General features: G+C 50.2%; 1 protein-coding gene across 1 annotated transcript; it reads left to right on the top strand.

The window, feature by feature from the left end:
• The first annotated feature begins 13,370 nt into the window (after nucleotides 1–13,370).
• On the top strand, nucleotides 13,371–15,334 carry LOC119270107 (uncharacterized protein At4g15970-like). The gene is made up of 3 exons (XM_037552078.1): nucleotides 13,371–13,837; nucleotides 13,919–14,293; nucleotides 14,464–15,334. The coding sequence occupies exons 1-3, from the start codon at nucleotides 13,628–13,630 to the stop codon at nucleotides 14,953–14,955; spliced, it is 1,077 nt and encodes a 358-aa protein (XP_037407975.1). The 5' UTR covers nucleotides 13,371–13,627; the 3' UTR covers nucleotides 14,956–15,334.
• Nucleotides 15,335–25,423: the final 10,089 nt, after the last annotated feature.

The following is a 25,423-nucleotide window of genomic DNA, read 5'->3' as shown; positions in this document are numbered from 1 at the left end:
TGTGACCACTTCAAGAGGAATGCATTCGTTCATTTTGTTCGGATGTGAAGACTATATGTTGCAATTTTCATTCCATTGGATTCAGCTTCAATATTTATCTATCAATGTGCTAATGGTGGTCAACCTCTTCAGGATGGCTCCCGCTAAGAGCACCAGTCAGAACCAGAATCAAGATCCGCCACCACCTCCACCTCCTCCGGAAGCATGGCAAGCTGTGATGGCCGCAACCAATGCAAACACTCAGCTGATCATGCAAATTCTCCAAGAGCGCAATCAAGGCAGCAATCAGAGTCACTTTGCTACACTCAACCAGTTCCTTGCTAACGGGCCAAAGACTTTCAGCAATTGTGTTGAGGCAACCGATGCTGACGATTGGCTTGTGGATCTGTGTAAGCATTTCGAGTGCAGTAACGTCAGGCCTGAGGACTTTGTCAAGTTCGCTTCCTTTCAACTCAAAGATCAAGCTGCAGAATGGTTCCAGCAGTACAAGGATTCCAGAGGTGGACGTGTTATCACTTGGGATGATTCCCGTCGAGATTTCCGAGCTCATCATATTCCGCAGAGCGTGGTTGAAAGCAAGCGTGAGGAATTCCGCAATCTGAAGCAAGGCTCTTTGTCTGTCTATGACTACAACAAATTGTTCCAGAAGCTTGCCCGTTTTGCCAAGCAGGACGTCCCTGATGAGAAGAGCATGATATATCAGTTCAGGGGTGGTCTCAGAGAAGATATTCAGCTCGCTCTTGTTCTCTTCAAGCCCTTGAGATACGATGAGTTCTACAACATGGCACTGAAGCAAGAGGCTGCTCAGTTGAGGTGTGATGCTTCCAGGAAGCGAGTCAGAGATGTTACTCCTTCTTCCTCTACTCAAGTGGCCAAGCAGCAGAAGTTTTGGCTTCCTCCTACTCCGTTCCGTCAGCCGTTTCAGCAGAAGAGCAAAGGTGGCAGTGGTTCTTCCCACCCACCCAACCCTGGCTTTCAGAACAAGACTTCGTCTCAAGCTCCAAGATCAAGTGCTCCGTATCACCATCCGCTTTCAGAGGTCACGTGCAACAAGTGCCAACAGAAGGGTCACTATGCCAACAAGTGTTTCAACCAGAGGCGTCTTCCTCCTCCTCCTCCTGTCAGATCGGCAATTACAGTTGTGGTCAAGCATAACCCCAAGCATGCCAAGGTCAATTTGATGAATGCAGCTCAGGCAGAGGACTCGTCAGATGTGATCATGGGTAACCTTCCTGTTAATGATATTCCAGCTAAAGTTCTTTTTGACACGGGTGCATCGCATTGTTTCATCTCGAGACCGTTTTCATCTAAGCATGGTTTGCCTTTGCAAATTTTGCCTAGTCCTTTAGCAGTTGTCTCTCCCGGTAAGCGCATGCATGCTAACTCCATTGCTCCGGATGTTTCTATCACTTTGGGTGACTACAAGTTTCTATCTTCTCCAACGGTTCTCGGTGACTCGGATATTGATCTTATTCTCGGAATGGATTGGCTTTCTAAGCACAAGGCTCAGCTTGATTGTGCAGCCAGGCAGATTCAATTGACTCATTCGTCTGAGGATGTAATTGTCTTTGTCGCTTGGGATAATACTATCCGTCTATTTTCTCTCAATGAGAAGGGTGAATTGGACGCCATCTCTCAAATTCCAGTCGTTTGCGAATATCAAGACGTCTTTCCAGAAGAGCTCCCAGGAATGCCTCCGCACCGGCCAGTTGAATTCGTTATTGAACTTGAGCCTGGCACGGAACCTGTGTGCAAACGTCCTTACAAGCTCGGACCTGAAGAGTTGAAGGAGCTGAAGAAGCAACTCGATGAGCAAGAAAGAATGGGTCTCATCCGGCCTAGTTCTTCTCCGTGGGATTGTGGTGTTCTTTTTGTGAAGAAGAAGGATGGAACGGACCGACTTTGTGTTGATTACCGTCTAGTGAACAAGAAGACCATCAAGAACAAATACCCACTTCCCAACATCAATGAGCTGTTCGAACAACTCAAAGGTGCCCAAGTATTCTCCAAGCTTGATCTCCATATGGGTTATCACCAGATTCGCATTCGTGAAGAAGATATTCCCAAGACAGCATTCAGAACAAGCTTTGGTTCATATGAATACACTGTCATGTCTTTTGGCCTCGCCAACGCTCCTCCGACGTTCTCTCGCATGATGAATTTCATCTTCAACGCCTACACCAATGACTTCGTTTTGGTCTATCTCGACGACATTCTGGTTTTCTCGAAGAACAAGGAAGATCATGCCAAGCACTTGCGTTTGGTTCTCGATAAGCTCAGAGAACATCAGTTCTACGCCAAGTTCTCCAAGTGTGAATTTTGGCTCGATGAGGTTCTTTATCTTGGTCATATCATCTCTGCCAAGGGCATTTCCATGAATCCTGAGAAGGTGTCTGCTATTGTGAATTGGGAACCTCCTCAGAACGTGAAGCAACTCCGCAGTTTTCTCGGTCTCGCAAGCTATTGCCGAAGATTCGTTGAAAACTTTTCTAAGATCGCGAAGCCTCTCTCTAATCTTCTTCAGAAGCACGTCAAGTACGTTTGGTCTCTGGAGTGTGATATTGCTTTCAACACTTTGAAAGAGAAGTTGATCACTGCTCCAGTTCTGACTCCGCCTGATGAATCCAAGTCGTACGAGGTCTTTTGTGATGCCTCTCTCCAAGGTCTTGGCGCAGTATTGATGCAAGAGAAGAAAGTTGTTGCTTATACATCTCACCAGTCGAAGCCTAATGAGAAGAACTACCCCACTCATGATCTCTAGTTGGCGGCAGTTGTGCATGCTCTTTTGACTTGGAGACATCTTCTATTGGGAAGAAAAGTGGACATTTTCACTGATCACAAGAGTCTCAAGTACATCTTCACTCAACCTAATCTCAATCTCAGGCAAACTCGATGGGTTGAGATGATTCAAGAGTATAATTCGAGTATCGAGTATACTCCAGGCAAGGCCAATGTGATTGTTGACGCTTTGAGTAGAAAGGCCTACTGCAACAGTCTGATTCTCAAGCCTTATCAACCCGAGCTTTGTGAAGCTTTCCGCAAACTTAATCTGCAAGTTGTTCCTGAAGGTTTCCTTGCCAACCTTCAAGTCTCTCCTATCTTAGAAGACCAGATTCGCCAAGCCCAGCTTCTTGATGCTATGGTGAAAAAGGTGAAGATTGGAATTGCCAAGAATCAGTCCAAGTACAAGTGCTACCGCCTTGATGACAAGGACACTCTCTTCTTCGAGGATCGTATTGTTGTGCCCAAAGGTGACCTCCGTAAAGTGATCATGAACGAGGCTCACAATTCTCTCCTCTCCATCCACCCTGGGAGCACGAAGATGTATCAGGACCTTAAGCAAGCTTATTGGTGGACTCAAATGAAGCGCGAGATCGCTCAATTCGTGAATGAATGTGATGTCTGCAGAAGAGTGAAGGCAGAACACCAAAGGCCAGCTGGCCTCCTCCAACCTCTTGCCATTCTAGAATGGAAGTTTGACCACATTGAAATGGATTTCGTGACTGGGTTTCCAAAGTCCAAGCGTGGCAATGATGCTATATTCGTTGTCATCGACAAACTCACCAAAGTGTCTCACTTTCTGCCTATCAAAGAGTCGATCATTGCAGCTCAATTGGCGGAACTCTATACCTCTCGCATTGTCTCTCTACACGGTACTCCTCAAGTGATCTCTTCAGACCGTGGCAGCATCTTTACCTCAAGGTTCTGGGATTCTTTCCAGAAGGCCATGGGCACGAACATCCGCTTCAGCACTGCTTTCCATCCTCAAACAAGCGGTCAAGTCGAGCGTGTCAACCAGATTCTTGAAGATGTGCTCAGGGCTTGTGTGATCTCCTTCGGCATGAAGTGGGAGGATTGTCTTCCTTATGCTGCATTCTCATACAACAACAGTTTTCAAGCAAGTTCGGGCAAGGCCCCATTTGAAATTCTGTATGGCAGGAAGTGTCGTACCCCTCTCAACTGGTCTGAAACTGGTGAACGTCAGCTGCTGGGTAATGACTTAATCACAGAAGCAGAAGAAATATGCAAAGTCATTCGTGATAACCTCAAAGCAGCCCAATCCCGCCAGAAGAGCTACTATGATAGTAAGCACCGTGATTTGGCTTTTGAGATCGGAGATCATGTTTACCTACGTGTCTCTCCTATGAAAGGTACTCGTCGCTTAGGTATCAAAGGGAAGCTTGCCCCCAGATACGTGGGACCTTTCAAGATTGTCAGCAAGAGAGGCGACCTCGCCTATCAACTCGAGCTTCCTTCAAACTTTGCAAATGTTCATGACGTGTTCCATGTCTCTCAGCTTCGAAAGTGCTTCAAGACTCCTGACCGCATAGTCAACTTCGAGGACATTGAGCTCCAAGAAGATCTCTCTTATCGTGAGCACCCAGTCGCTATTCTTGAAGAGACTGAACGCAAGACTCGCAACAAGTCAATCAAATTTCTCAAAGTCAAGTCGTCACACCATTCCGACCGTGAAGCTACCTGGGAACGCAAGGATCACCTCCGTTCTGAGTATCCGGCGTTCTTTCAGTCCTAGATCTCGGGACGAGATCTTTTCGTAGTGGTGGAGTATTGTAACACCCCGGATGTAACTTTCCCTATTTGTACTCCAACTCTTGCCGTTTCCGGCGTTAAGTTATATTTATTTCTCGGGTTCGGGTCTTTGTCTCTGTGTGTTGTTTTCTTTGTCATGCATCTCATATCATGTCATCATGTGCATTGCATTTGCATACGTGTTCATCTCATACATCCGAGCTTTTTCCCCGTTGTCCGTTTTTCATTCCGGCGCTTCGTTCTCCTCCGATGGTCATTTCAAGCTTTCTTTCGTGTGTGGGGATTAAACATTTCCGGATTGGACCGAGACTTGCCAAGCGGCCTTGGTTTACTACCGGTAGACCGCCTGTCAAGTTTCGTGCCATTTGGACTTCGTTCGATACTCCAATGGTTAACCGAGGGACCGAAAAGGCCTCGTGTGTGTTGCAGCCCAACACCCCTCCAATTTGGCCCAAAACCCACCAAACTCTGCTCCATGTCCTAGAGCGTTCGATCACGATCGCGTGGCCGAAAACCGCACCTCATTTGAACTCTCCTAGCTCTACTTATGCCTATAAATAGCCCCCCCCCCCCGTTTTTGGATCTCTTCTTCCTCCCCGAAACCCTAGTCTAAAAAAACAGATCCCCGCACCGACGGACGTGTCCGCCCCCAGCCGGACAGCGTCCGCTGCCGCCCGCGCCCAATCGGGCGTTGCCACGTGGCCATCGCCACTCCGCCGCCGCCGCGGCCCGGGAGGCCCGAGTCAGGCCCCCGAGGCTCGTAGCCACGCCGCCGCCCGGGTCATCCTCCGCCGCCCGCGCCGCCCTTCTTCTCCGGCGCCGACGCCGCCTCCTCTCGCCGCCGACTCGCCGGCCGCCTCGCCGACATGCGCCGGACCCGGCCCTCGCCGCCACGCGCCGGACCCCGCCTCGCCAAGCTCGCCGCCCCGCCGCCAAGCCCGTCGCCAGCGGGCCCTGCTCCGGCCGCCGCCGCCCCCGTCGTCCGGCAGCCCTCGCCGGCGCCGACTCCCTCCTCGCCGGAGCCCTGCTTCCTCGCCGGAGAGCTTCGGTGAACAGTGCCGGCCGCGCCTCGGTTTCCGTGTGAAACCCTAGATCTAATCCGAGAGGTTGATTTTTTTTTGCTAAGTCCCAGGAATTTTCACTTCATATACTCCCGTTCGAGGCTCCGTAACTTTGCATCCGTAGCTCCGATTTGGGCATATAGTATATCAAAATGTTCGCCTCGACGAGTACATCATTTCATTCCATTGCATCATTTTCATTTGAGCTTATCTTGATGCCCAAACTGCTGTTAGAAGGAGGCTTCGTGAGTTAATTGTCAGATCTGCTAGTTCATCTTAGACTTTTGTCATTTTTGCCATGATTTTTGTGTGCATGCTATGCCTGTGAGTCCTTCATATGTTTTGTTAAGGATTTTTTATTCTTTCCAGAGGTCTAACCCATGCATTTTTAGGATGTGTATGGTGACTTGTGCAAGCTTGCAAAGTGAGGCACCCGGGAAATCTGTTTTCAGAGACTTAGTTGTTTTTACTAAGTCTGGGATTATTTAGTTCATGATGCCATATGTTCAGCTTGTTTTCTAGTGATCCGTGCCTCTTTTGAGGATGATCAGTAAAGGACTTTTGTTAATCATGTTATGATATATCCATACATGTCTTTGTTTGCAATTATGGAGCACCCTAGCTTGAGTCAATCGAGCTCTACTTTTGCTTCGTTGTGAATCTGGGCACATCGTCAACTTGTTTACGATTTTGCCGATGCTATTGTAGTTGATCCGTGCATGCTATGTCATTGTTCTTGCCATGTCTAGCTAGAATTTTGTGCCTTCTTAATGGATGTATCTTGCCTTGCCATGACTTGCACCGTGGTGAGTCCATCGAGCTCGTTTATATGCCTTCGTGAGTTATATTTCAGCATGTCTCAGTTTTCACTAAGTCTGAAAACTGATTATGTTTTTGCTATGTTCGGGTGCTCGTTAGTATATTTTGTGATCCCTTTTGGCCCCAGGTCACTTTGGGTCTTTTGTTAAGCTTGTTGAGTAGCTCCATGCCATGTTCTTATTTATCATAATCAGGTCATGTATCATGTTGTTTTGCTGCTCCGAAGAGGGCTTCGTGATCTGAAATTTCAGACAAGTGTTAATTTCACTAAGTCTGGAATCTGTTTTGCATTTGCGTTTTTGCCATGCTTGTTTGAACCTCATCATGGATGAATTGGCCGTGGCTCAGTGCTAGTCTTTTGTTAAGCATCTTGTGTGCATCCCTGCCATGTATTCTGTTGTCACGTTTGGTGGCTGTAGCATGTTCTTTTCGTTGCATTTAGATGCCTACTTGTTGTAAATCGCAGACCGGTGTCAATTTTGAATCGCTTGCCATTTCCAAACCGTAACTCCGATTCCGATGAACTTTATATCGTTTTCAAGCGATTTCATCTCATATTTCTAGTGGCACCCTTGGAATTCCAAGTTGAGGCCAGCTTCATGCTTTTTCTGTCATATCTTGCATTTTGCATCCCGCATAGCATATCTTCATTTCATCATATTGCTTGGTCTTGCACGTGGTTGATTGTATCTTTGTTGCTTGTTTGTATTGTTTGGGTAGAGCCGGGAGACGAGTTCGCTACAGAGGAGCCCGTTGAGTTTGCTTGTGAGGATCCAGTCAACTCTGACAACTGTGCAGGCAAGATGATCATACCCTTGAAATCACTACTATCTTTGCTATGCTAGTTTGCTCGCTCTTTTGCTATGCCAATGCTACGATGCCTACCATTTGCTTGTCAGCCTCCCAATCCATGTCAAACCTCTAACCCACCTTGTCCTAGTAAACCGTTGATTGGCTATGTTACCGCTTTGCTCAGCCCCTCTTATAGCGTTGCTAGTTGCAGGTGAAGATTGGAGGCCATTCCTCGTTGGAACATCTTTTATTTATTTGTCGGGATATCACTATATTGCTATGTTATCTTAATGCATATATATACTTGGTAAAGGGTGGAAGGCTCGGCCTCTCGCCTAGTGTTTTGTTCCACTCTTGCCGCCCTAGTTTCCGTCATATCGGTGTTATGTTCCCGGATTTTGCGTTCCTTACGCGGTTGGGTTATAATGGGAACCCCTTGATATTTCGCCTTGATTAAAGCTTGTCCAGCAATGCCCAACCTTGGTTTTACCATTTGCCACCTAGCCTTTTCTTTCCCTTGGGTTCTGCAGACTCAAGGGTCATCTTATTTTACCCCCCGGGCCAGTGCTCCTCTGAGTGTTGGTCCACCTGTCAGCTGTCGGTGGCCACCAGGGGAAACTCTGGGCTGGCCTACCCGTACCTAAGACAATCTGAGTGTGCCCTGAGAAAGAGATATGTGCAGCTCCTATCGGGATTTGTCGGCACATTCGGGCGGTGTTGCTGGTCTTGTTTTAACCTGTCGAAGTGTCTTGAGTTACCGAGATACCGAGTCTGATCGGAACATCTTGGGAGGAGGTCTATTCCTTCGTTGACCGTGAGAGCTTGTCATGGGCTAAGTTGGGACTCCTGCAGGGATTGATCTTTCGAAAGCCGTGCCCGCGGTTATGGGCAAATGGGAATTTGTTAATGTCCCGTTGTAGATAACTTGAACCTTAATTAATTAAAATGAATCAACTGTGTGCGTTACCGTGATGGCCTCTTCTCGGCGGAGTCCGGGAAGTGGACACGGTGTTGGAGTAATGTTTGCGCAGGTTGCCCTCTAGCTTCTCGCTCGTGCCTTGCCTCCTCTTCTCGCTCTCTTTTGCGAGTAAGATTGCCACCATACAAGCTGGTCGCTTGCTGCAGCTCCACATATATTTTGCCTTACCCTTCCTATAAGCTTAAATAGTCTTGATCGCGAGGGTGCGAGATTGCTGAGTCCCCGTGGCTCACAGATACTATAATTCCAGATGCAGGTCCAGGTGATTCCGCTCCAGGTGACGAGTACGAGCTCAAGTGGGAGTTCGACGAGGACTCTCAGCGTTACTACATGTCTTTTCCTGATGATCAGTAGTGGTGCCTAGTTGGGGTTTGATTCGGGGCCTTGTTGCATGTTGGGTTCTTTTCTATTTTGGCGTTGTAGTCGGGCCATGAGTGTTTGTATGATGGATGTTATTTATGTACTTTGATGTGACGTGGCGAGTGTAAGCCAACTATGTGTCTCCCCCTTTTATTATGCATTACATGGGATGTTGTGATGATTGCCTAACTTGCGACATTACTTTCAATGCGGTTATGTCTCTAAGTCGTGCCTCGACACGTGGGAGCTATAGCCGCATCGAGGGTGTTACATGCTGCTACGCATCCGGCTAGCTTTTGGACCTATTTAAGGTCTGTTGGTGTAGTCAATTGTGACAAAGCTCGGATTTTGGCTGGATTTGCCTCAATTCCTCTATTGAAAACGATGAAGCCCAACAGTTTTCCAGCGGGAACGTCGAAAACACACTTTTCTGGATTGAGCTTGATGTCATAAGTTCGGAGACTGTCGAATGTGAGACGCGGATTGTCTATTAATGACTCGACGTGCCTAGTCTTTATGACGACGTCATCTACATATGCTTCAATTGTCTTGCTGATTTGCTTCTCCAGGCATGTTTGTATCATGCGTTGGTAAGTGGCGCCGGCGTTTTTGAGCCCAAAAGTCATAGTGTTGAAGCAGAAAGGCCCGTATGGGGTAATGAATGCCGTTGCGGCTTGATCGGACTCCTTCATTTTGATTTGATGGTATCCGGAGTATGCGTCGAGGAAACACAGTGAGTCGTGTCCTGCAGTAGCATCAATAAACTGATTGATGCGGGGGAGGGGGAAGGGATCCTTAGGGAAAGCCTTATTGAGGTCTTTGAATGCACAGGCGCCAGGATTTGAAACCGACGCACAGGCGCCAGGATTCGTAGTGCGGCGTCAACCGTTGGGTCCAGTTGTGCCCCGATGGAAGCTGTCTTCTTGGGGTCCGTCGGGTGGACTTAAAATTTGACTATTTGGTCTGTTGGTTTGAAGGAGGTGGATTTGGGACGCTTATTAAGGATTATGTCATCCCTATCCACCGTAGAGCGTAGTGCGGTTAACTCTTCGGCCGCGAGGGCCTCGGACAGTGCCTCGAGGGCCAGGGATGTTGTTTTGTTTTCGGCGTGGAGGGCTATGTCCAGATCACTAGCAAGAGTGATAATACCGTTGAGCCCGGGTATCTTGAGCTTCATATACCCATAATGAGGTATAGCTTGAAAGCGTGTGAATGCATCTCGCCCCAACAGGGCGTGATATCCACTGTTGAAAGGGGCCACTTGGAAGGTTATCTCTTCGGACCGATAGTTCTCCGACGTGCCGAATACCACGTCGAGTGTAATTTTCCCCGCACATCGTGCCTCTCGGCTGGGAATGATCCCTCGGAAGGTCGTATTACTATGCTCGATGCGGCTCCTGTCTATTTCCATTTTATTCAGTGTGTCCTCCTAGATGAGGTTTATTCCGCTGCCGCCGTCCATGAGCACTTTAGTGAGCCGAAAGCCATCCACAATTGAGTTGAGGACCAAGGCGGCCGGTGCCCGGACTGACCGGATTTTTGGTTCGTCACTGGCGTTGAAAGTTATGGCCGTGTCGTTCCAAGGATTTATTGTTGCGACTTGGCAGACTTCAGCGAGGTCGCGGAGTGCCCTCTTGCGCCGATTGTTTGAAGCGAAAGTCTCAAAGACTGTCAATACTATGTGGTCGTCGTGTTCTGGGGGGAGTTGCTCCGTGGTGTTTTTGGTGAGGATATCCTCGCCGCTCTTGGACACTTGCCGGAGTATCCAACATGCTCTAAGGCCGTGGGTTGGTACGGCATCCAGTGTCATGTGTATTTTGCATGGCCTATTGAGCCAGCCCTCCAGAACGGTTCCGCATCCCGTAATGGGTTTAATTTTCTTTACTATGGGTTCGGGTGCCCCGTGAGGGTGCATGGGATTGGGTGGAGACCGTGGCTCCCAGCGAGCTGTCTGAGTTTTCCAGGCACTTTCCATTGTGCAGTACTTCTGTACTATAGTTGCCAAGTCCGCGAAGTGTAATTCGCAACGGTGGTTGATGGCGTTGAGGATTCCTTCATCCGTGCAATTATTGCAGAATACAGAAATCGTGTCCTCATCGCGACAATCTTTAATCTTGTCTTTGACAAGGAGGAACCTGGTCCAAAAGTGATGGACTGTTTCCTGAGACCGCTGTCGTATGCACGTGAGGTTGCATATATATCCGGATGACCGGAATTTCTTGTTGAATATTGCATGTGGTGGGTGGGTGGCTTTAAATCCGAACCCTGACCCAATTTGAAGTTCGGAGTTTGAGAAGCTTGCGAGCTTATTAGTTCGGGTTCCGGGATGTCCAATGATTTTCCGGGCCCCACGCCCGATTCCGGATTCTGAGGGCTTGGAGTGTCGTTCCGCAGACAGGTATCCAGCTCCTCGAGCTCAGAAATCCGAACATAGTTCGTCTTCAGCATAGGGGAAGAATTATTGTTTTGCTCTTCTATGACCGCTATCTGATGGGTGATCGGCGGTGATTTGATTTCTCTCTGATCGGGTTTAAGCCCAATCCGATCATAGTCAGTAGCGACCCCCATGGCGGCAATGCGATCCAGGAGTTCATTTAAAGACAAGCACTCCACCGAATCCATCTGTCTGGAGTATTCAGAGTCAACACGGAGGCGATTTTCGATGACCCGAGAAGTCATCGTCGGCTTAACGGCCGAACAGGCGGTCATGGTAAAGCCGCCCAGAAACAAGGGTTCTGTTGGATTTCAAGTATTCAGTTTCACCAATAGGATATGGAGACTTGCTTCACATTTGGAATTACACAAAAAAGATTTTTAGGGTTTGGCCTGAGGCCAGAGCTCCTCCAGAGTTGATATTGTCTCTGATAACGAGGCGAGCCATCAACCCTAACTTCGACGTCACAGTGGAACTCTCAATGAAAGCACCAATGCCGGTGTCAAAACCGGCGGATCTCGGGTAGGGGGTCCCGAACTGTGCATCTAAGGTCGATGGTAACAGGAGGTAAGGGATGTGATATTTTACTTAGGTTCGAGCCCTCTTGATGGAGATAATACCCTACATCATGCTTGATTGATATTGATGAGTATGAGGATTATGATCTACCACGAGATCGTTGTGGCTAAACCCTAGAAGTCTAGCATGTATGATTGTGATTGCTCTCTACGGACTAAACCCTCCGGTTTATATAGACACCAGAGGGGCCTAGGGTTATACAAAGTCGGTTACAGAGAAAGAAAATAATACATCCGGACGCCTAGCTTGGCTCCTACGCATAGGAGAGTCCCATCCGAACACGGGAGAAAGTCTTTTATCTTTTATCTTCATGGCCCAATAGTCCGGCCCATGTCACACAGGCCGGACGCCCGAGGACCCCTTAATCCAGGACTGCCTCAGCCGCTGAAGCCAGCGCACCGCGGCGCGCAAAAATAGGCGATTCAGGCGCTGCAAACTGTTTTTTAGGCGCCGAGCGTTGCGCGCCTGTTGGAAATGTTCTAACCAGCTGGATAGGGATACCCATAACCACCCTAGCATCTCCCTTGAGCCAAACACATAGATGGCGTGCAGTTTTCCGGAGGGTCATGACGGTCGGAAGTGGGCTTGGGATCGGTCTTTTTTTTTGTGATGGATCGATCTGGACTTGGAAGCGGGCATGGGAGCGGGCTTGGAATTGGTTTGGACTCCCGCAAACCTTCTCCACTTTTGTCTCCGGTTTGTGGGAGAAAACACGTCCAGACCGTGCTGCCGACCAATATAGGATCAAATTGGATGGCTTCCATGGTCCGAACAATTGTAGATGGTTTAAGGGTTGGCGTTGAAGGTGCCTTAGGTGACTTGCACAGTAGAAGCAGTTTTTTCCCTTCGAAACTTAGACAGCAGGAACAGTGCAGTTTTCCGGTGGGAGGCCATCATGATTCCGTCGCGACTGGCGACTAATCGCAGAAGGGGAAAACGCCACGACTCGGGGCTACCGGGGCTTGTATGGAAGCGATGAATTGGTTCACAAGCACCCGTCAGGCAAGCTGTCTCTCGGTCGAGCCGCAGCTTTCTTCTTCAGTCCAACGACGGACGCGCAACGGAAAAAAGATGAGAAGTTCGGCGGAGTTCAGTCCTATTCGCAGAGGTCAGAGCAAAGTCAGTTTAACCACCTAACAGCAAGTACTATCACAGTCACAGACGTGCCCGCCCGCCTCGTTCTAACACCACCGTCCACTGGTACGGTGTCGCCAGCATGCCAAAGAACCGCGCCATGTGCGGATCAGATGTGCCGCTGTGCCGCTGCATATGGAGGCGGCCGTCGTCGGTGCGCCGTGCACACGATACGCCGGCCAAGACGTGCACGCGTCGCTCTGGCAGAAGCCAGCAGCATGCCAGTACGGGCGGCGATACTGGTGACGCTGACACTAGTAGGTAGGCGCTGGTGACGGACGGCCGGAGTTCGCCATGATTATTTGTTCCCGCGAATGCCTCCCCGGCCCACAACCATGCGTTGCACCGTGCACGTCGAGGTCTCGGCATTCAATTGGCGCCAGTGTCTGTCGACCGGCTGCTGCTTTGCTTGCGGAAGCTTCTCCTCCTCCTCCTCCGGCCGTGTGCACTGTGGCAGCGATGGAGGCATGGCGAACTCGTCCAAGCAATAGGACCGGCCCACCCCAGTCATCCGTCGCGTTCGTAATTAAGCTCGGCTGCGAGAGTTCTGAGACCTGGCCATGACCATGCGCGCGCCCTGCTGGTTTCATCTGTCGTTTGATTGCGGGCAGCCATGTGGATGGCATCGGACCTGGCTACGACCTCGCGTTTGATTAGTCGATGGCGCGTTAGTTAATCACCCCGTCAACGAGCCACCCGTGATGCATAACATGCATAGAATGATACTAGTCCAATAAATAATGGGCCAAGAAATGGTAGCAGTACAGTGAGAGTGGAGAAGGCACGAACTGGCACGGCCTATCAGCGTCCGAGGAAAGCCGGGCTTGCTGCTGGTAGAGTTATAGGAAGCCGCCTCCGAGCTCTTTGCTCCTTCCTTTCCCCTGCATGCCTCGGAGTTGATCCAGCTGCTGCTCCGGCATGGCGATCTCCAAGAGCACCCAGCCCTCGCCGGTGGCCATCTTCCTCTCAGGGGCGGCCTCAGCGACTGCGCTGCTCGTCTTCTTCTACACCGCCACCGCAGGCCCCGCGTGGCCCACGGCGACGACGGAGTTCACCCCTCAGGGAAGCCACGCGGTGGCTCGGCCGGCTTCCGCGCCGGCGACGAAGGCTTCTTCTCCTACCAATGCGGTACTACGATCTACTCGTATTTGCTAGCTCTTCGGCCGTTGCTATCTGATTCTAATCTGCTTAACGGTTTCCTTGGCGCAGACGGGCGGCGGCGACGACGCGTTCGCGCGGATGCTGCGGCGGGCGGCGATGGAGGACCGGACGGTGATCATGACGTCGGTGAACGAGGCGTGGGCGGCGGAGGGGTCGCTGCTGGACTCCTTCCTCGAGAGCTTCCGCGTGGGGCTCAACATCTCGCACCTGGTGAAGCACATCGTGGTGGTGGCCATGGACGAGGGCGCGCTCCGCCGGTGCCGCGCCGTGCACCCGCACTGCCACCTGCTGCTCCCGGACGTCCACGGCCTCGACCTCTCCGGCGCCAAGAGCTACATGACCAAGGACTACCTCGACCTCGTCTGGAGCAAGCTCCGGCTCCAGCACCGCGTCCTCCTCCTCGGCTACAACCTCCTCTTCACGGCACGTCGTCTCGTCGCCATTGCCATTACTTTAGTTTAGTTTTTTTCCATCGTTTTCTTTTCTCTGGAGATCGATCGACGTGCTCTCTCGATCTCCGTTAGAAATAATAATCGTGCCGGCATCTCTCTACCGATCGAGGCGTTGACGAGGTGCGGGGTGCGTGGGTGCAGGACGTGGACGTGGCGTGGTTCCGGGACCCGCGGGTGCACATCACGGCGGCGGCGGACATCACGACGTCGAGCGACTTCTACTTCGGCGACCCGGACGACCTGGGCAACTACCCCAACACGGGCTTCATCTACTTCAAGGCCACGGCCCGCAACGCGCGCGCCATGGCTTACTGGCACGCCGCCAGGGCGCGCTTCCCGGAGAACCACGACCAGTTCGTCTTCAACGAGATCAAGCGGGAGCTGGCGGCGCCGCCCATCGGCGTCCGGATCAGGTTCGTCGACAGCAAGCACGTCAGCGGCTTCTGCCAGCTCGGGCGCGACCTGAACCGGATCGCCACCGTGCACATGACCTGCTGCATCGGCCTGGAGAACAAGCTGCACGACCTCCGGCGCGTCGTCGAGGACTGGAGGCGCTACGTGTCGCGCCCGGAGTGGGAGCGCCGGGCCGGCAAGATCGGGTGGAGGTTCGAGGGAGGCAAGTGCATACATTGATTGATCGATTTGTTGATTGATTGAGATCGACGACGGGGACCGATCGATGCGGGAATGCTCATTGAGAGAGACCGATGGTGCATGGAAGATTGCGAGCGAGCTTCCGGCCTGTCGTTGCTGTGTTTCGCCATTCTGTTCATATTTCAGAAATTAACTAGTTACAACACGCACACATGCTATATTTCTCGAAAAGAGTACACAAAAATTATGCTTTTCTTAGGGAAGAAGAATACGTATTGCTATGCTCCGGTGGATTTTACGGTGTTAAACTGTAATTTTGTTGCTGTCAAGCAGTTAGAGCATCTCAAGCCCAACCCTAATCAGACCTAGTCGAACTCTCGGCCGGTTGAGAGCAACTCTAGCCGATCCCCTAAAGACTACTCCCTTCGTTTTTTAAAGAGTGTACTTTCAATTTTGTTGGTAAGTCAAAAAAATTTATAGTTGACCGTATTTTATACAATAATACATTAACATTTTTTTCATCGAATTAGTAGCATTAGATTCATGATTAAATATATTTTTATCATATATCTATTAGGTTTCACAAAATTAATATAGTTTTGCACATACTTGGTCAATCTTTGAGATATTTTAACATTTCAACAAAGTTGAAAGTACACTTTTTCAAGTACGGAGGGAGTATAATAAAAGAGTAAAATTTTGATTTTACTCCTCTAACAGGCACCTGGCCAATCTCCTCAAGTGGTTAGGGGAGTAAATTTTTTTTTACTCAGCCTATCCGTAGAGTAAATATACTCGGCCTTTAGCTGACCGAGTAAAATCTAGTGGCTTTCCTCGCCCCCTCCGACCCAAATCTGCCGCTGCATCCCATCACCAGCTCCGCCCCTGGGCCACCACCTCTGTAGCGTCCCACCCCTTTGCCGCTGCTGCAGGAGTTTTACAGCTGCGGTAGGACGCGAAGCGACCCATGAAGCCGCAACCAAGAAGCCAACAGAACCAGCGACGTCACCCACACCAACCAAAGCGCGCCCTGACCATGGATGCTGACACCTCGAACCTCGCATCCTTCCTCGCCCGCGCCTCGCTAGAGCAGCACAGGCCACAAGGTCGCCCCTAGCGCCCCACCATGCATGGTGTGGACGGAGGCCCCGCTCCAGTAAGGCCGCGAGAAGCGCTCACCAGCATTGCTAGCGTGTCTGAAGTGCGCACCAACGTTGCCGGCGTGGCCACCATCATTGCAGCGGTGCATAGCATGTGTTCGACAAAATGTATGACCCAAACGTAAGTTTACTCCATTTATATTTAGAGGGTCGGCTAGGTCTGGTCAAAACTTACTGGAGTATTTTTACTCCACTAAACTTTACTCGGCCATTTTCTCTATTTTTTAGGGGATAGGCTAGAGTTGCTCGGCCATTTTCTCTATTTTTTAGGGGTTAGGCTAGAGTTGCTATTAGCTGCTCAAAAAGTTACGAGTCGCGTTGACCGCCTCTCAAATTTGATTGGTCGAAGGGCTCCACTAAACTTTATTCGGCCATTTTCTCTATTTCTTAGGGGATAGGCTAGAGTTGCTCTGTTCAAAAAGTTAGGAGTCGTGTCGACCGCCTCTCAAATTTGAGCAGTTCGAAGGGAGTTCTCAACGAAAATATTCTTATTGAAATCTCAAAAAGACTTATATTTAGGAACAGGGGAAGTAGAAGAAGAGTAGATCGTGCCTTCAACGAAGCTTTCTTTTACTGTTACGTCAGATAGCTACACATCCCTAACTGAAACCGATTCTGTAATATTGATACAGTAAGACGCTTCTCCAAATGCCACAACTAGCAAGCTGTGGAACCAACGACAGATGCCACAAGTAGCAAAGCTGTGGAACCAACCCCCAGATGCCACAAGGAGCAAGCTGAAGCGGGCAAGCACCGGAACCACACAGGGCAACAAGACGAAACAGAGAAATCAATTGGTCGCTAACAGAGTAACACTACTGATGTCACAGGACAAGAGTGCCTGATACAGTTACATGGCATCCTAATTAATCCACCACTACTTATAAGATGAACGCGGTTAGAACTGCTACTGAGGAAATGCAGCCCCGTGCTCTTCGTTTATAGCGCTCTTGACACAAGCAAACCATCCAAAAGCATCCTAGTCTCCTTCACGTGACATTTCTGTCTCAGAGAAGACATAGGAGAATCCAGATGGAGGTAATTAAGCATCATGTTTCATTCAATTTGCCACTTTAAGCATCACAATAACACCATCGATAGTCAAATGTCAAGTGCACTCAGAAATCAAAGGGATGGATTTGGTCAAGCAATATAGTTTTTATTTCCAAAATTTACAGCAGCATAGGTTAAATGCCTTCGTATCCCAGTCAGACATATTTCCATTTTATAGTTTGTATTCCAACAAAACCAAAACTCCGATATAGAAAGAGAAATGCCACACAAACATAAACTAGCCACTTTTAGCTTGGGAGTACCAAAAGGAAGATTTTCACTGCAATATATCTGAATCACAAATCATGAATAAGGTCAAGAGCACCGGCGTAAAATCCAGCACTTGTGTTTGAGAAAAAGAACATACGATCCACTAGGCAACATTCTGGGGGGAAACAAGTATTAGCAACCTCATAAGTAGCTTGAGGTTCACAGTTGAGAAGTAGTATGTAGAAAATTACACAATGGATTTAAGAAATAGGAAATTCCAGAATTTATGGGTTTCTGACTATTTATGTGCAAGAAAACATAGTGGTCAGCATGATAACAGATTGACAAGGCTAGGCATACTTCAGCTCTTAATCCTCTTATACATGCTGTCTCATGTTTTTGTAGGTCCAGTTTGCAATTTTGCACTGCTAGTTCAGATAACTGTGATACAAGTATAGAACAGAATGAGAGATCCATGCGAAAGAAGCAAATAGGACAGTTTTCAGCACCACTACGAATTTTTATTATGAGACTATAAAGGGAAGACCAGGTTCAGGAAGCATGACTTCTGCTGCCAGCACAAACAGAAGCAAGTACTCTCTCCGTCCGGAAATACTTGTCATCAAAATGAATAAAAGGGATGTATCTAGAACATCTAGATACATCCCTTTTATTCATTTTGATGACAAGTATTTCCGGACGGAGGGAGTATTCCACAGAGTCACAGAGGGGTCCGCTACAGTCTAATACTTCAATATATGTACAAACAACAACAACCATCGACACTATCATGTGCAATTTTGCAACTAATATTGAGCAAAATTCACTAATGTCGCTTAATTAGTATTCTTAAAAAGGCCTAAGGAATCAATCACATATGTAAAACCACCCCACAACTATACGAAACAGTGAGATGCACGATGCACATTGCAAAACTCTGTAACCTCTACGAGGACGCGATACAGATCACCAAAAGGGAAAAAAGGCACACCTTGTAGCACTATCCACGAGTGCAGGGAATATGGGAGGCCAGCTCATCATAAAAGGATAGATATCACCCAAATGTTGCTCCTCTGATGTCATCTCATACACTTTACGCAGTGTCCTGCACTTGATATCCAAATAGAGTGCACATCGACCCATCTCCAAGAATACAAACTCATTATAGTCCCCCACATGGTTTATCCGGATATCAGCAATAGGCTCATCCTCAAGCAAATTAGCACACATTTCACGCAAACAAATGGTGTCCACCAACAACCAGCTGTCTCCCTTGAGGAGCCATATGTGAAGTTGAAACTCTTTGGCATGGATGAGATATACACCAGAAGAATCATCAGCCCGTGACAGCATGGTGTTGCCTGCTAAGCCAAAACCCACCCCTTGTGGGAGCTGAATTGTCAATAAGATCGAGGTTGTCAAATCCAGGACAACAATTTCATTTGGGTCGCACGGCACATAGATTTTGTTGTGAACGAGCACCCCTTTGGGACTGGATCGTGGATATAGTAGGATGTCTCCTGAGGCCAAGGTAAGATGGGTGCGCCAGACATCATCACCATTTTGCAACACATATACATGCACCGTAGAATATGTTTGAAGCCTGTCGCACTCCACCCTGATATAAAAGTAGGACACGCCATCGCCTTCTTCTTTGGAAAAGAGCTGAATAAAAGTGCATAATTTGCCTTCCCCGAATTTGTGGTGTAATGCTGGGATGGTGGGTATACCTCTCTCGGAACATAGAGGGCTGTGCACCGCAAATATAATTTCGGATCGGCGGTGATTGAAGTTCTGTACGTGCAAGCAGGTGAGGACGCTGCCGTTCCAGCATTCCATCATGTCTGCGCCCTCGTAGGTATCCAGGCTGAAGCTTGCGCGGCGGACGACGGCATCGAGCCCCGGAGGCTGAGGCAGCATCGGGAAGAAGCGTGCGGCGGCGTCCGGATACTCCCTTTGCGCGAGGTAGAAGCCGAGGAGTCTGGGCGGGTGGAGTTCGCGGAAACGGCGGAGGAAGGCGCGGTCGGAGGCGTGGCTGAGCCAGAGCCTGCAGACTCCGGCGGCGCGGACGAGGCTGGTGGGGCAGCCGACGCGGACGATGATCTCCGTCAGGAGGTTCTCGTCGTCGAGCACCTTGGAGACACACGCCGCCGCCGGCGGCTGCGCCCCACCCTCCATTCCGTCCAGCTCCGGCGGCGGCCGCGTCTCTCCTTCCATTCTGTTCGTTTGTTTCCGTGGATTCAGGGTTTGGGCAGAACGGGGAATTGGGGATCGAGGCGAGTCGATGGAGTGAAGAGACGATGCCCCTTTTTTTTTCTTTTCTTTTTGAAGGTAAACTAGAGATTTTATTCAAAGTTCACAACCTCCGGAATACAAGCAATCTCCGGTAGCACCCCTAGCCACACATGACGACTCACTGCGAGAGACACAGCTCCCTTGACAAGCAAGTGGGCCTCAAAATTATTATCTCTACTTTCAAAACGGAAATCAACAAAAGAAAAATCATTACAGCTAGTATGGATCTCTCGAAGGATAGGAGCATAAGAAGGAACCCCTGACGATCTAATGTTTGAAATCACTTCAGCACAATCCGTGGCAATGGTGAGATCCTGAAAATGCAAATCCCGGGCTAGAGCTAGTGCTTCGCTACATGCATGAGCTTCAAGACTTGTCGGGTCAGTGAGGCCATCGAACACCATTGCAGAAGCACCAAGAAACTTGCCAAGTCTGTCACGACACACAACTCCTGCTGCTCCTTTGTCTCCTAAGGTTGACAGCCCCCCATCACAGTTTAGCTTTGAGGTCTCGCCCGGGGGTGGTAGCCACACCTTTGCTCGTTGCCGGTTAACTCGTGTGACAACAGTCGAGGGTTTTAGCGAGTTAGCTATATATAGCTCCTCCAAAAATCTGTTTACGAAAGACATAGTGGAAAGCGGGCTCTGAAATTCCTCCTCGTGTATAGCTTTTCTCCTAGCCCACCAAATCGCCCACATGGTCACTAAAATTCGAGCTAGGTCTCGCTGATTTGTATTCTCAAACAGCCAGAACAGCCATAGTCTCGCATCTTCGGTTTGGTTTGATATCATATGCTCAACCAGTTCATCATCCTCCAGAGCCCAAACACATCTCGCCATGCAGCAACTCAGTAGCGAGTGGCACCATGTATCCTCCATTGCTCCGCATATAGAGCAGGCGGGGGACTCTGCCATATGTCTTTCATGTCTCACCCGGCCGGTAGGGATAGAAGTATGCGCCAACCGCCATACAAAAACTCTTATCTTTGAGGGGACCTTCACCTTCCATAGCTGAGACCAAGAGTTTTTGTCCGCAGCCACGTTAGAATGACCAGGACGATGTTCAAGCCAATCCTCTCGTTGTGTTTTGATGGCGCAAATCATCCTGTAAGCTGACCGAACCGAAAAGATCCCTCTCTTGTCGTAGTGCCATGCCCAAAAGTCCTCCTGTTGCCTGGTACTGAGCGGTATATTGAGGATCGCTTCTACATCAGCAGGAATGAAAAACTCAAATAATACTTGTTGGTTCCATGACCTTGTGGCTGGGTTGATTAGCTCTAAAACCATCCCCGGCGGGTTCGTGGAGCGGGCGCAAAAGGGCCTCAACTTATAATCTCTTGGCAACCAGTTATCCTGCCAAATATGCGTAGTTGCTCCGGTTCCAATTCTCTTGATGAGCCCCAAAGACAGAATGTCACGGCCCTCCAAGAGTGGCCGCCAAACCTGCGAAGGAGCATTGCCAAGTGTGGCGTTCAGCAAATCTGTATTTGGGAAGTAACGAGCTTTTAGAATGCGGGCGCTAAGGGAATCCAGCTGCTGCATCAATCGCCACGCTTGCCGGGCAAGAAGAGCTAGGTTGAATAGCTCAATATCTCGGAAACCCAGGCCGCCCATAAATTTTGGTTTTCATATTGTTTCCCACGACACCCATGCTGTTTTTCGCTCACCGTTTTTACTCCCCCACCAAACTTTGCGTATCAAACTATTGATGTGCTCACATAAACCTCGGGGTAGCTTAAAACATGCCATTGAGTATGTTGGAATGGCATGGGCTACAGACTTGATGAGAACTTCCTTCCCTCCCGTTGACAGGCACTTTTCCATCCAACCCTGAACACGTTTCCAAATTCGGTCCTTCAAATATTTAGAAGATCCTTCCTTTGCTCTGCCCATGTCTGATGGCAAACCCAAATACTTCTCAGTTAACGACTCATTGTGCACATCAAGGATATTCATGGTTGATCCTCTTACCGAATCCGCAACCCCCTTGCTAAAAAAGATTGATGATTTTTCCACATTGATTCTCTGCCCCGAAGCATCAAAGTATACTCTCAGCAGACCATTAACCCTTGTAGCAGCCTCATCGTTTGCCTCAAAAAAGAGTAAACTGTCGTCAGCGAAAAGTAGGTGATTAACCAGAGGTGCTTCAGGCGCCACTGATATTCCCTGAACCCCAATATTGAACTTCAAAAGGCACGATAAGCTCTCCGCAGCTAGCAGGAAAAGGTAAGGCGAGATCGGATCCCCCTGTCGAAGTCCACGTGTAGGCCTGAAACCCTCCAAACTGCCACCGTTAAACAGAACGGAGAAAGAAACCGAAGAAACGCACCTTATAATGGTCTCTGTAAATCTGGGGCTAAAACCCAACTTAATCATGACCGCTTTCAGATACGGCCACTCTAGGCGATCGTATGCCTTCATCATATCTAGCTTAAGTGCACAAAACCTGTTTCCCTTCACCCTCCTGGTTTTCATATAGTGCAAACACTCGTAAGCTGTGATAAAATTATCTGTGATAAGGCGTCCAGGGACAAAAGCGGACTGCTCTTCGGAGATGATATCGAGGAGAATCTGCTTCAGTCTGTTGGCTAAGACCTTCGATGCAACTCTTCCTGGCCATGGCCTGACAACCAATGCCCATCTAACTCCAGCCCGAACTAACAACTAGAGCCCATCAAGCCTGTAATCTGGACCTTTCGCCCAGTGAACGACCGAGTGGGTCAGCCCATTCAACTCTCTTACTTAAAAAAAAGACTCTCTGTTCCAGATAGTTGAGGGACCCAAAAAAAATTCCCTGCTCAGGTTTCTAATGGTTATTTTTTTGTTTTCAAGTGTTTTTTTTTTCATCCGTTGTTTTCCAAAAAACACGAAAACATTTTTTAGAATGCACGTACTTTTTTGAAAATTCAAAAAATGATAATTCGAAATTCAGTTCACCCTCCCGTCCGTCGCCTTCCTCGCATCCGCTGCCGGGTGGTTGCAGACGGAGTCGGAGTCGGAGGCCGCCGCGGCGCGCACGAAAATTCTACACCTACTGATAAGTTACAGGCTGCAGCCTACGGATCTGCCTCTGGTGAGGATCATTAGTTCGTGGCGTCATTTCTGCCGCCCCCTTCGTTGCTTTGCTAAAACGCGCACGAGACAAACAACTGGCCCGTAACTGACGCCCCGGTCGCTCCCCCGCGGGCGAGCTGGGCGTGAAATTAGTCGCCGCGAGCCGCCGTCTCACTCCCCGCCGCAGCTGACAAGCGTCGCCGGGCAAAGCCCGCTCAGCGTCGGTGGCGGTGAGTCCTGCTCCTCTCTCCTTGGGTGGGGGTCGCGGGGGCCGCTCATCCTGGCAGAGGCGCGAGGCCATGCGGCTCGGCGGGGTGCATCGGCACAGCACGCGTTAGAGCATCTTCATCGACCGCCCAACGCGCCGCGCATTAAAAACTCATTTGCCGCGCGCCCTTTGTCTGGTTTAGCGCGGCCGACAGCGCTGGCTCCAGCAGCCGCGCTGAAACTGAGCGCGCACGCGTAGCTCCAGCGGCCGCGCTAAAATGCAGCACACGCTAAACATTGCGTATATTTTTTTACTAAAATGATAAATAAAATTCATAGATTAAAACGATACATAGATAGATATCCTGGATAGCATAGATAGATAAAAAAAACTACGGTGCAACGATTTTAAAAAAACTACTAGATAGTGCAATTACAGCCTATTCCCAATCGTCGTCATCATCATCATCGCCATCCTCGCTGGTCTCGTTCGAGGTATCGAGCCACATGTCTTCCCAACGGTCATCATTAGACGAAAAGATCGATTGCCCACCATTTTCAACGATTTCGCACTGCGATAACGCCAGGGCCTTCCGCCGATGCCTGTCCAACCGCTCCATGCGGCACCTTGCCGTCTTCTCGCGGCGCCTTGCCCAGAAGGCTTCCTCGTTGGCGATGTCCTCCGGGTGGCGCCGGCGCCACTTCGCCATGGCCCGCTCGTCCTCCTCGGCGACGAGGAGGCGGCGCTGCCGCCGAGCATGATCCGCACGGTCCTAGTCCGTGATAAGACGAGGCGGAGGGGCGACGTCCTGCGCCTGCTGGCGCGTTTGGACATCCTGGAAGTTCATCTGCTGCGGCCTGTCCAGGCGCCACGCCGCCGCGTCGTAGGCGCGTGCGGCCTCGTGCGAGGTCCGGAACGTACCGAGGCCGAGCCGGACGTCGCCGGACCGAATCTCGGCGGAGTACCAGCCGTTGGGGCGCTGGCGGACGCCGCGGTAGCCCGATGCTCCTCGGCGGCGCGGCGGCATGGTGGCGCGTCGGTGGCGGGGCGCTGGAGCGGCGAGGAGAGGAAGCGGTGGACGCGCTGGAGCGGCGAAGAAGCTACGAGGCGCGCGTGGCAAGCGCCGCAATTTATAGGCGCGCCGGAAGCAGCGCGTCAAAAGTAGCGAGCGAGCTGCCGCCCTTTCCCCCGCGCGCGTAATTATTTCCTGCCACCGCTGGAGCGTGCGAAACCGTCCAGCGCGCGCAAAACACCAAGTTTACCGCGCGCGCCTTTTGGCGCGGCTGTTGGAGATGCTCTTACCTATGAGCTGGGTCAGTCCTAATGGATCCCAGCTTCGTGGGCTCGCAGCCGGACTTGTCCCGTGCTGCCGCAGCTAGCGTGCGAGGGCCGCGGCGTGGTGGCAGCTGGCAGCCCGAGGCAGAAGGCGCATGTTCTCCCAGCGTGGATCTGTAGCGCACGCGCAGACGCCGGCCTCCTGGTGCCGGTGTGCGGGCGGCCAGAGTCTTGGAACGGACGACTGTCTACAATATGCCAGACAGTCGTATCTGTAGTCAGGCGGCCGCAGCATGGTACCCCGGCGTAGTTGCCTTGATTCAGGCCTGGAAGGCTTGGTGGTGGTGATCCAGATCCGGTCGGTCTGTTTGGTGGTGACTGACCTCCTACGGCTCCATGACGGCGATGGTCATCCGAAGGTCTTACGGAGGGTTCATCTCTTGAGATCCGGCGGTTGACTTCAGCGGTGAGATGCAAAACTACGGACGACGGCTTGATGCAGAGGAATGATCGTGCAACGGCGACGACACATCGCATGTACTGTTGGGATTGCGGATAAATGGTGGTGCTATCCGAGCACCCAGTCTAGAGCTCCGGGGTGAAAGCCTAGGTTCGACCGGAGTTGGTCATACCTGGCAATGGCGATGTTTTTTGCGTTGTTACCTTGTTGAAGGCATTGCTCGGACATGCTTCGGACTGATTCTTCAGGGTGAAAATCTAGATTCTGGCCTTTATGGCTGCATCCAGTGACGATGACGCTTGAGCATCACTCCCCCTGAAGGCGTTGTTGTTGAAGACCTCATCGTCCATGTTGTGTCATGATATGATTGGTGCAGACATGGTCATTGTTGTAGTTTTGGCAGTCGCTGATCTGATTGCTTTGGGATTTTTTTATCTTTTCCTCGCCCATGCATAGCTTTGGCCTTATGACTTTGCTAATTGCCGGCATGTTTGCGTGTATTGGCTGTGTGCATCTTAAAGCATCTCCAGCCGCCTCCCCAAGAAACCCCCAGGAGCCTTTTTTTTAGCACCGGCGATCAAAAAAGTTCCAGTCACACCCCCATAACCTCGTTTTGCACCGGATTTGCCTAAAATTACGGCCGGCGCGCGCAAGCGGGAGGCAGCTGGGGGCGCCGGCACGGTACTTTCGCTGCTAAAGGCCCACTGGCAGCCTCTCTAATCTCTCTCTCCTTCTTTTCCTGGCTTGGCCCACCACGTGATGCATGTAAAAAAGACAAGCTGTCTCCCGCATT

The sequence above is a fragment of the Triticum dicoccoides genome, chromosome 3A (assembly GCF_002162155.2).
Source record: "Triticum dicoccoides isolate Atlit2015 ecotype Zavitan chromosome 3A, WEW_v2.0, whole genome shotgun sequence".
Taxonomy (NCBI): Eukaryota; Viridiplantae; Streptophyta; class Magnoliopsida; order Poales; family Poaceae; genus Triticum; species Triticum dicoccoides.
The sequence above is the reverse complement of the archived record's forward strand: the minus strand, read 5'-3'. Positions and strand labels throughout refer to the sequence as shown.